The 11,130-nt window shown below is 43.0% G+C and overlaps 1 protein-coding gene across 2 annotated transcripts; it reads left to right on the forward strand.

The window, feature by feature from the left end:
* Positions 1 to 350: 350 nt before the first annotated feature.
* Ccdc160 (coiled-coil domain containing 160) lies at positions 351 to 10,811 on the forward strand. Of its 2 annotated transcripts, XM_052170744.1 has the most exons (3): positions 351 to 477; positions 1,143 to 1,185; positions 9,557 to 10,811. In XM_052170744.1, exons 1-3 carry the CDS (start codon positions 461 to 463, stop codon positions 10,550 to 10,552), a joined length of 1,056 nt encoding a protein of 351 aa, XP_052026704.1. In that variant the 5' UTR covers positions 351 to 460; the 3' UTR covers positions 10,553 to 10,811. The 2 variants fall into 2 exon arrangements, with proteins under 2 accessions (XP_052026704.1, XP_052026705.1); XM_052170745.1 differs by lacking the exons at positions 351 to 477; positions 1,143 to 1,185 and adding an exon at positions 2,909 to 3,118.
* The last annotated feature ends 319 nt before the right edge of the window (positions 10,812 to 11,130 follow it).

Consider the following 11,130-nt stretch of genomic DNA (forward strand, 5'->3'; position numbering starts at 1 on the left):
GGATGCTAAGACATTAAGATGACATCCTTTTGTGTCAGCATGAGCCCTCATCTACCAACTGGTTTCCTTGTAAGAGGAGAGAAATTAGGACACAGACATACTCAGAAAAGAGACAGCTACATGAAGACAAACCAGATACATAGAGAGAACGCAGTGTGAACACAGGCAGACATTGGAATGATACATCCGGAGGCCAAGGATTGCTGATAACAGCCCAGGACGTAGGAGAAACAGTCTCTCTCAGAGCCTCTGAAAAGAAGCAGCCCTGTTTGACCTTGGCTTTGTTGTTCTGTGCGTCGAGAACAGTGAGAGAATAAGTATCTATTGTTTTAAGCCTCACACTTTGAGATAGTTTGCTACAGCAACCCTGAGAAATAGATGCAGCGAGCAAGTATAGAAGCAGTTTGGTGATTGCAAGAGTCCAGTGGAGAAGTCACAAGCGCCAGGATCTGAGTGAATAATGATGGAGACAAAACAGTAAGAAACAGATTCTAGATTCGTTGTGAATATACAGCTAACATACTATGTTGAGATATGAGATGTGGGGTATGATTAATTTTATCTATTATTGTCATTACCTATACTAATGTTTAGAGACTTATGCATATACAATACAGGTCTATAAGTGTACATATTTTCTTTGGTCAGACTATCACAGGTTTGGGGCTGCTGAAACTAGAATTGTTTGGTATGGCCTGCTTTACTATGTGATCAGAAAGTAAATCACGTTGTTTCTCTGAACCTTAGTATCCTACATGGTAAAATGAGAAGGTTGAGTTCCATTGCATGATTTGTTTTGTTTGTTTGTTTGTTTGTTTTGGATTTGGTTTTTTTCGAGACAGGGTTTCTCTGTGTAGCCCTGGCTGTCCTGGAACTCACTCTGTAGACTAGGCTGGCCTGGAACTCAGAAATCTGCCTGAGTGCTGGGATTACAGGCATGAGCCACCACTGCCCGGCCCATTGCATGATTTGTAATTCAATTATTATCAATCAAAGTGCCTTGTCACCTCATTACTGGGAAAGGTTACAGAGCATAGTAAACTGGTGTTTAACTTTCATGTTCATCCAAGATGGTCATAGTATTGAAAAATGATGTTTTCTGTCCCCATAATTCTTGACTGTTTGCCATTTGATACTTTTAGAACACGAAGGAGTGATATGCCACATTTCAAACAGCAGACCAAGGTAATCTTCATTGCTTCTCCCATCCCCCTTCCCCCACCCCCCACCTCCGGCACAACAGGAATATAGTAGTAGGGTGAAATTACTTTAAAAGACTTGGAACTTCACCTGAAATAAAGGCTTGGCATGATTGGTCTTAAGATTCCAAATCCTGTTTTCCATCAGTGTAGTCGTTTTAACATTTTTAGGATTGTAATGGAATTATGGAGCAAGATACTGATAGCTGTGTCATGTGCTGCTCTAAAAACTTGAAACTGATTAACTCACTCTTCACAGCACTCTTATGAGTGAGATACAATTACTGCCATTGCACAAATGGGGAATCTAACACACAGAGCAATCAAGAAAGACTCCTTTATTTTATTAGTAATGGATGTCAGGGCAGGCAGAAGTAAATGGAGCCCTTTGAAGACAAAGAAAGCCACTGATTAAAAACAGGGAAATTTGGAAATGTGGTATCAAGAAATTCATGGAATCCCACCGGCCAATCCTGTCAGGGTCTTTAATAAAACAGACACTACTGACATGAGATCTCTACCTTGTTGATTTTGGTTCTCTAAGGAGGAAAAGGCAGCCGGAGAACGGGGCTGCAGGGCATCTGAACGCAGCCTTGCCAGTTCGCAAACACCTGTTAGATCCGGTTCCCAAGGTTTGAATTTTAAAAATGTAGCTCCCATATTGTTCCCAAGTCACTCACCTGTTAGGTCTTTAAAATCAAATTGTCACTTTTAAAATGAACTTAAACCATCTTCCCTGGAGACCCCAGAACCCCCATTTCCCTTTCTTTCTCTTGGGTGCAAGTAAAGACCAGTTTTCCAAAGAATCACTCATTACTGTATCTGGTGCCTGTACAACCCCATGTTTCTCAGCCTACAGCCTTGGCCAGGTACAGACTATAAAATTTACACTGTGCAACCGACTAATCAAAGCCTAAAGAGGTCATTTATTTATTGCACAAAGTAGCATGTTTGGAATAAATAATATAATGAAAGATGTGTGTGTGGGGGGGGGCTGTCACCCAAGGAAACCCCCAGAAGTTGTGTGGAAGTCTTAAAGCTTAAAGAAAAAATTTGGGTGAATGGGGAAAGTAAGTGATTTCTACTCTGAAAATAGTGTAAATTAATTTTCCTCGGCGTTTTTACATTCAAATGAGTTCAAGAACAGTTTAAGCAAATTCTTGAGTAATAAATGGAGACAATATGGATGGGCTGACAGGCCTCATCTTCCACATAGGCACAGTCAGGTTCTGACTCAAGGTTCTTAGTACTTTGCCTAATGTAGAACTTCTGGCTAAGACATTGTGCTGACCTGCGAGGGAGGGTATACATCAAGTAGAGATGGGTATATGATGCACCCCCCCCCACACACACATTATTAGCAACCCTGTCTCCAACCTAGGAGGACTTCCAAAGAGAATCCTCCATAACATAGTGTTACTAAATACCAAATTTTGGGATTAACCCTATGCAATTGCCACTCCATCTCTCCAAAGTCAGTGGTCACATAGCCTTGAGAATCGCCCAGATCCATTCTAATTGTCTCACTGGTGGATGGGTTTGCCTAGCATTTTCTTGACCCTTCCTATTCTGACTCAGCGTCTTCTCCCTGCTTTCCTATTTCTTGCCTGGCAGAAGCCACCACAGTGGCCGCCCTACCGGGCATGCTCAGTGCTCTGGTCCGGCCTTGACTCCCTGACTAGCAGCAGTACTCAATCTGCAGCGCCCGGTCCCTTCAGTACCCGGTCCCTTTAAATCCATCCGCCTGGTTGCTAGGCAACAGTGCGGCCCGCGCTGGAGCTGCACTGCAGAGGCTCTGCCCCGGGCCAGCCTGGCCGGGTCGCGGTGGCTAGCACTGAACAAGGGGCTGCCGCCTGCCGGTAGTGACCGGCTTCGGGGAAGAGTGGACAGGGCTCTCCAGACCGCACCCGCGCTTCCAGGTACGTCTATGGAAGGGACATCCCGGGCTCCCCTGGCGCGCCCCTCTTTACCCCATGACTCGCCCAGCAAGAGGGCGGAAAACCAAGGAAGTCCCAGCAGCAGGTTTTTTTTTTGTTTTTTGTTTTTCTCTTGAGAGCCCCAGGCTGGAGCTAGCGAGTGTTTGGAAAGAAAAGAAACAGGGCGTGGGAAAGGGGTTGTGGACAGAGAAGTGGGGTCAAGCTTACCCATTCTCCCACCAGCTAAAAGGATCGGGACTGGAGAGGTGAAAAGAGTCACCTGCAGTGGGGGTTCTAACAACATCTTTCCCAGCCACCTTCTTTTCCATAGAAGCAAGGATGGCAGGAGTTTCAGTTAACCATTCACAGAGAAAAATCCCCAAACTATGCATACAAAGATAACAGCTTTATAGCAAGAATGTGATTCCCATAGTAGTAAAGTCTAAGCCTTGGGAACTCAGGTGACTCCGTATCTTTTCTTCAAGAAGGAATAATTTCACACTAATAACAAAGAATTGAGGATCAGAACCATACACAGTACTGAGTTTTCGAGGGTACTTTGTTTCTCTCTCCATATTGGCCAAACAATAGAAGAGACAAGTCTGTCCAGGAAAGTGGGCACTTGACCCATATGTTAAAACCCTGAATGATGAAAGAAAAAAAAAAAAAGAAGCGGGACCACTTCTAGGTGTCGGGTTTTTACAAATTAACTGTACTCTAAGGAGGGAAGCCAGGCCTAGGCTCCAGCCCTGTGGCTCTTGGTAGGCACATTATAATGAGCAAGCTCTGTCTCCACCACAGGTGGCTTGTCTGTTCAATACATGCTAAGGATAACGAGATACTGTGTTGAATACAGTATGAGCAGGATTCTTGCCCCACTTGACATTTGTATTGCCTGAGGAAGGAAGACAGTAGCATAACAGTTGGAAAAATGGATTGAAAACTTAGAGAAAGAGATGGCTTCTGTCTGGTGCCACATTGCAGATAGACCCACAGACTTTCTAGGCATAGCACCTGTGACTTTAATGGACGCTTCAGAGAACAACATGGGTTTGGACATTCTTTATATTTCCTGCAGGGAGGTGGGGGGGTGGACTGTTTTTTTCCAGTTCAAGCTAGAGGAGACCAGTGACATCCGGTCTAAGACCTTGGACCTCAGGAAGGGTAAGTACAGTTGTTCTGGCTGTTATCTCATCCTGGGAGTTTAGAAGCTTGCCCAACATAAACCTTCAACTTTGTAACCAAATCATCAGTCTTCCCTGTCAGCACACTTCCAAGACGGTCTCATAAACATTCAAAAGAAAGGTGCCCTGAAGACTTGAGTTAAGCCCAATAAACTCCAAGGGAAACATTAAAGCCCTTGCCTTAAAACGTCATTCAGGGAAGTGCGTAAGCTAGGGAAGACAATATAGATTTTCCTTTTTCCTTCTTAAAAAAACAAAACCCAAAAATAATTCAAATTGTTGTTACCAGATACCGGTGTGACCATTATACTTAGCTCCTAGTCTCACTGTTCACCTATGTTAACCGAAAAAGGGAAGGTGACAGCTAGATATGAAGTGGACAAAATGAATTTACTTAAGAGTTTTGGAGAGAAAAATCTCAGCTTCTCCCATAGCCTGTGGTACAGGTTCCAGACCCAGCAGGAAATCTGCATATGTAGATTTAGCCGGGAGCCCCAGGTTACTGGAATTGGGTTTCAGGTGTCGGGGATCACAGTGCCTGAGGGCCATTTGCTATTAACCACCTGTGAAGTAGGTTGGTCGCCACTGTTTTATACCTTCAGAATTTGCAGCTTCCGGGATAGCGAGTCTGGAGAGGTTGTGAAAGCAGAGCCCCAGCTGAGCTTGCCACAATTTGCTCTTAATCCTTTCTCAAGATTTCCCCTCTCCAGCCTGCCCTCAGTGCTGTCTAGTAAGGCATACCGATCCACTTGGGCTGCACACAGCTTGCTTGGGTCTTCATTTTGTTATTGAGTGTTTTTTTTTTTTTTTTACAACCTAGTGCCAGAGGTCGGGGAATGAAAAAGGTACCCTGGAGGAAGCAGGTCAGAATCTTCCATTTCAAGCCGGAAAGCAATGGGGAATAGAGGAAAAGTTACAACTCTTTCTTAATTTTTTTATTGAGACATACTATCCCTGGCTGCCCTTAACTCACTACGTAGACCAGGCTGTCCTTAACTCACAATGATGACAAGGCTGGCCTCAAACTTACAGAGGTCTGCCTCTTGAGTGCTGGGATTAAAGGCATGCACGGCCATGCCTAGCTGAGTAAAATCTTTTCTTTTCCTATTTTGGCTGAGCCTGAGAGTCAAAAGAGTGGAAGGCATCCAAAGATAAAGGGGGGGGGGTGTTCTTTGGGCCAAGGGGGTGGGAGGATTTTGTTGTTATCTGATGGTCCTTGGGCAATGACTGAAAGTTAGGACATTTTTAAAGATGCGTACTGGTATTTTGCGTTCATGCACAGATATGTGCACCACGTGCATGCCTGGCACCATGGATCCCCTGGAACCCCTGGAACTGGAGTTACAGACAGTTGTGAGCTGCCATGTGGGTGCTGGGAATCGAACCCAGGTCCTCTAGCAATAGCCAATGCTTTTAACTGCTGAGTTGAGGGAAGTTGAGTGGCTGAGTACTGACAAAAGTTGCTCAACATGTGGGTCAGGGGATGATCATTACCAAGATTCCAGTTTACTTGGAAGAAGGACCTTCATGAGGTGGAGGGAAGTTTCTGACATCCTCCCAGAACTGTCCCAGTAACTGCCTACCTGTGCTGGGGAAAGCAATTGCATTTACAGACAGAGATATACCAAAAGAGCTCTAAAAATTTAAAACCAAATTCTAATGTAAATGGGATAACACAACTGGGAGGGGGCATTATATTAGGGTTGTTCCAGAAATTCCCCCCCCCCACACACACAAAAAGAATCAAAAAAAAAAAAATAAAGCCGGGAGGCGGTGGAGCACGCCTGTAATCCCAGCACTCTGGGAGGCAGAAACAGGTGGATTTCTGAGTTCGAGGCCAGCCTGGTCTACAGAGTGAGGTCCACGACAGCCAGGGCTGCACAGAGAAACCCTGTCTCGGAAAAAACCAAATCCAAAAAACCAAAAAAAAAAAAAAAAATCAGAAAATTTCCCAAAGCATATGATTTCAAATACAAATACTATAGAAAACAAATTATTACGTTTTCTATGCACTTTAATGGAAGTTTCCTTCCCAGGGCCTGACCTTGAAAATGAAAGAGACGTGGCTTTATTGATTTCTCCTTTCCCAATAAACAGTAGCATATCATTTTCTGAAGCTATGTAAGGATAGATATACTTTCACCCATGTAAAATGTAGATGTATTTTCAGTACAATGATATATCCAGAGAGCCTTAATAAGTGACCATTCTTGGCTTAGTCCTCAACATTACTATTATGTTATTAATTCACTCTCAATGTGTTTCATCAGTAATTCCAAAATTCTTTTGTAGAATTCTTGATACTCAAGTGACACTTCGGTTTCAGCCTCTCAAGTAGCCTCTTTGCCCTCCTTCCCATCCTCCTTGCCCTCCTCCTCTTCATTTTGGTTCATTGAAGACATCTTTAACACAGATCTTAAGCACAGAGTTTACCAGAAAGAGAGTTGCCCCGGGGGAACAAATAAGACATATCCCACACACGTTAAGGAAGAGTTGTCCTTAAGTAGCCAACTGTAAAGAAAAAACTAATAGTAATAAAGCATGAGGCTGTCCCTTACTGTATAAAACTGCCACCACAAAATAGTCACCAGAAGATAAATGGTACCAATTTCAGGTGGGATACTAGCTAGAATTATCAGAAGTCCACTATGAATTCGTGCCAGACACAAATGTAGATACAGTTATATAATATAGCAGTACAGTCCCAAGGCCTTCCAGGGAATAATTTTTGTAGAAGAACTCTGTTTATATCTTTAAATTGCTCATTTCTCTTGGGTCTCCTTCAGTCCTTCAAGATTCGATGCAGAGTTGAGTAGATACAGTGTACAGTCTGACCGGCTGAAAGGGCATGTTCCTACTTTCAGTATGAACGGAAAAAATGGCTGCCAGGCCCATGTGGAGGGGTGTCATTTTTAAAGCAGTTCCTTGTCCTTGCTCCAAATCCTCATGCCGTGCCTATTGTGTAGTAAAAACAAATAGCGCAGAAGAATGTGCTACTAACAGCATTCAGCCCCACCTGGAGTTTTGCACGGTCTAACTAAATGTGGGAACAAGTCCTTAAAGGCTGTCTTACCAATGAAAGAGAAAAGGGAGCATCTCAAAGACCTCCTGACCCCGCCTGTGGGAGCCTTGGGAGAGGAATGCCTGGGAGCCTTTCAGACCTTTCTTTCTTTCCTCCCCTCCCCCATTCAGCTTTTCTCTCTCCTCTTGTGGCGCCTTAAAGGATAACCTAAGCTCTGTAAACAATGGAATCCGTTCTTTCTGTCTTTTGTGGAATGACTCCTAGCAGATGAAGAAAGGGGGTTTTCAGAATAAGCAGTGACCTGGGAGACAGGACCTTACTTTTATCACTGAAGGCTACGTGGCCTTGCTCCAGTCACTCAGTTTCTCTGAGCCCAGTTATTTAATCAATGGACTCCTCCGGGTTCTCGGATAAAGTACTGAATTTCTAGGATTCGTTGAAAGGGACATCCTTTCAGACACTCAGGAAATTCTCCAGAGGTGCAGGGAAGAAAGATCGAGTAAACATGAAAAAAAGCATGGGTGTGTATGCACCCAAGGAACAAAATTAAAATTATTAGTGAGGAGTTGTCTACAGTAACTTTTATCTGCACCCAGAGGTTTCTCTTAGATGTTTCACTATTAGTGTGTCAAGGTACAAGGTGAGTGGCCACACTTTAACTGTGCAGTGCTCACCTCCTTCTTGATCAATCCCACCAATGTTTTTTTTTTTTCATCTAGAATTAGGTAAAATCATTCTGTCAATCATCTCTCTGCCCTTGCTATCATTACAAGCTTAAGATTTTTTTCCGTAACAGACTTCTCTGGTAAAATTTTGGTTTCTGAAGAGATGTGGCTCACAAACTCACAGCAGTCTCTTTGTTCCTGCATCAGCTCCTTCCCCTCATGGTTGTTGTGGTTTCCTTGACTTGCTTGTATTTCTATTTCTAAAAAGGAGAAACACCAGGATTATGACCATCATTCCTGCAATGGCATGTCATAAACTGTTCTGCATCATTGGCTAAACTGAAATTTAAAAAAAAAGTCAGAAAAGACTATTTCTAAAGAAAAACTGTGATTCTGGCAAATGCACAGGATGAATTTCTTGTTTGAGTTTGTCAATAAGATCTGGGGGCCAGGCAATGGTGGTGCACACCTTTAATCCCAGCACTTGGGAGGTAGAGGCAGGTGGATTTCTGAGTTCGAGGCCAGTCTGTTCTGTAGAGTGAGTTACAGGACAGCCAAGGACACACAGAGAAACCCTATCTTGGAAAAAAAAAAAAGAATCTGGGAATGGAAACCAGGATCTGTTACACAGTAAATAAACACCCTGTCACTGAGGTACAGCCCAGCCCTGATTAGCTACTTTTTTTGGCTTCTTTGTAGTTTCAGGGGTGGGGGAGCGTTTCATGAAGGCCAGGCTGTTCTCAAACTCCATTAGAGATGACTGGCCTTGAACTCCCGATCTCCTGCATCCACCTTTCCCCAGTGCTGGAATTATAAAGCATGTGCTACACACTGACAGGAACTGCCCTGTAAAAATCCTATACTTAGAGTCTGTGTAAGAAAAACACTTTTAATAGCATTCATATTTTCAACTGTTGACATCACATCTCACTATAAAGTTGTCCTCAGACCAGAGAGAATTCCGTGCACTTGGCAGGTTTTCCTGAAGGCAAAGCCTAAGACTGGCCTAGCAGGAATTCATAGGTCAAGGCAGAAGGGCATTTGGTATGAGGAAGTCTGTCTGCCTGGTACACTTTACCAGAAGTAGCTCACGTTGCATCCAGCCTTGAAGTTTCTTTTCGATCACTTTAAAGAATGAACAAACAGTAGATCTACCTGAGAAAAACCAGGAAATTAAAAGGTCAGACAAATCCAGGGAAAAGGCATTTTAACAATATTTGCCTAGTAAGTCCAAAAGAACCTTTGTATTTTTTAAAACACTGTATTTTCTGTGCACAGTTCCCTTCTCATAGGACTGTCTACAAAGAATGACTATATATGTTCACTTACTGATTCTGTTTCATGTAATAGAAGAATTTCAGGGGTGCAGGTGTTTGTCGAATTTAGCTATGTTAGCCCTTTTCATTTATAAGCATGGAACCGGAGGCCCAAGTGAGTTTGAGGAGAGCAGGCCTTCACATGTTTAGCCAGTTTGGGAGGGGGGGGCGTGAATCAGTATTCTTAGTTCTTTAGACTACCCATGGGCTACCCATGGAGATAATTTGGCTTGGTTTTAAATTTTGTTTTTCAGGAAATCAAACAGGTGCCCAGGAAAATGGATGCTAGAAGAAAGCACTGGAAAGACAATACGTTCACTCCTTTTCTAAATGGGCAGGATTTTCAGGAAGAGGCTGTTCCACCTCAGTCTTTCTCTGAACAGCCATGTGCAGACAAACCCAAGAGGATGGGGAGAATTTCTAACTTTTCCATTAGGAACATTCAAGAAGGAAATAAATTTAAGAGGAAAGACTATTCTTCCCAGATAACAGAAAGAGAACAAGATTCAAATTTAAGAGAGAGAAGGATGAACGTGTCAAAGAATGAAGCAAATACCAATTCTGCCTTCTGGGACTTGCTTAATTTGGATGAGGCAACGAAGGAAAGTTCTCACAGAAGGGAGGGCGCCTCTGCGTGGAAGAAGAAAGAATTGCCGGCTGCCACACAAGTCACCAGGAAGAAATGGACCGAAGCAATGCCTCCAAAACTCCGCCTGCACCTTCTGAATGAAGAGCTGGGGGAACTTAGCCTGAAATGCCGGGAGATAGAACAGGACTTTGAAAACGCCGAAAAAGAACTTTTGAACTCTAGAAAGGAAGCCTCAATGAAAGCTGTCAATTTTCAAGAACCAGGGACAGCTGCTTCCAAGAAAGACCGGGAACTGCAAGCTTTAAAAAATGACCTGTCTGAAAAAGCGACAAACGTAAAAAACTTAACTGAAGAGCTCCAGCAAGCCAAAGAAGTCATGTACAGGTTGAACCTAGAGAACAGGAACTTGAAAGACGCTGTCAGGAAACTGAAGCATCAAACTGAGCTAAATACTGCACTCCTCAGAGAAGAAATGAAGCTGTTTTATGAGCTGGAGATGGAAAAGATCCGCTTGGAGCTGGGTGCCATCAAGAATGAGCTGAGAGTCGAGAAGACCCTGAGGGCGAAGAACAGCAGAGCTCTGGAGTTGCTTGGAAGACACGTTGCTTCAGTGGTAAGGTCATCGAATTCCGCTGACCACTTTACTGGGAATGTTTTTTAAACTTAAAAATCAAAAGCCTTTCACTGGGACCGCTATTGAGCCAAATCAATGTTTATTGTACTATATATATATATATGTTTCTGTACTGCTAAAATATATTTGAAAGCTTATAATCTTTAATTTTGGTGAATCAGAACACCTACCAATTATGCAGATGTTGACTTCGAAACATCTGTTTCTCTTTCTGATGAAGTCATTGTGAGACTCTGAAAAGTTCTAAAAATCTCTTTTTATGGGATATATATATATATATATATATATATTCACTAAAACAAAACAACAACAACAAAAACAAACAACCCATACTGATTCACGAGATCGTAGATGAATCTGCATCAGCAGCACTGTGTGATCTTGTTAGCCATGTCCTTGGCACATCTGTGTTCTCCTGTCTGTGGTAATCAATGTGAACAATAAAAATCTGTTTACATGTGTTAGCATAAAATATGCCTGTGATTCTTGAAACAAATAAACAAATATGCCTGTGAGTCTTTTAGTTGCCAGGTCAAACTCAGCAGGAAAAAAATGTATCTGCTCTCTTTGGGGTCTAACCTTAATTAGGCACATGTAAACACACT

The sequence above is a fragment of the Apodemus sylvaticus genome, chromosome X (assembly GCF_947179515.1).
Source record: "Apodemus sylvaticus chromosome X, mApoSyl1.1, whole genome shotgun sequence".
Classification (NCBI taxonomy): Eukaryota; Metazoa; Chordata; class Mammalia; order Rodentia; family Muridae; genus Apodemus; species Apodemus sylvaticus.

What these genes read in the sequence shown, in the direction of transcription:
- Ccdc160 (XM_052170744.1), top strand. An exon ending in ATTTCAAACAGCAGACCAAG is followed by an intron (nt 1,186 to 9,556) that starts GTAATCTTCATT and finishes TTTGTTTTTCAG; the next exon opens with GAAATCAAACAGGTGCCCAG.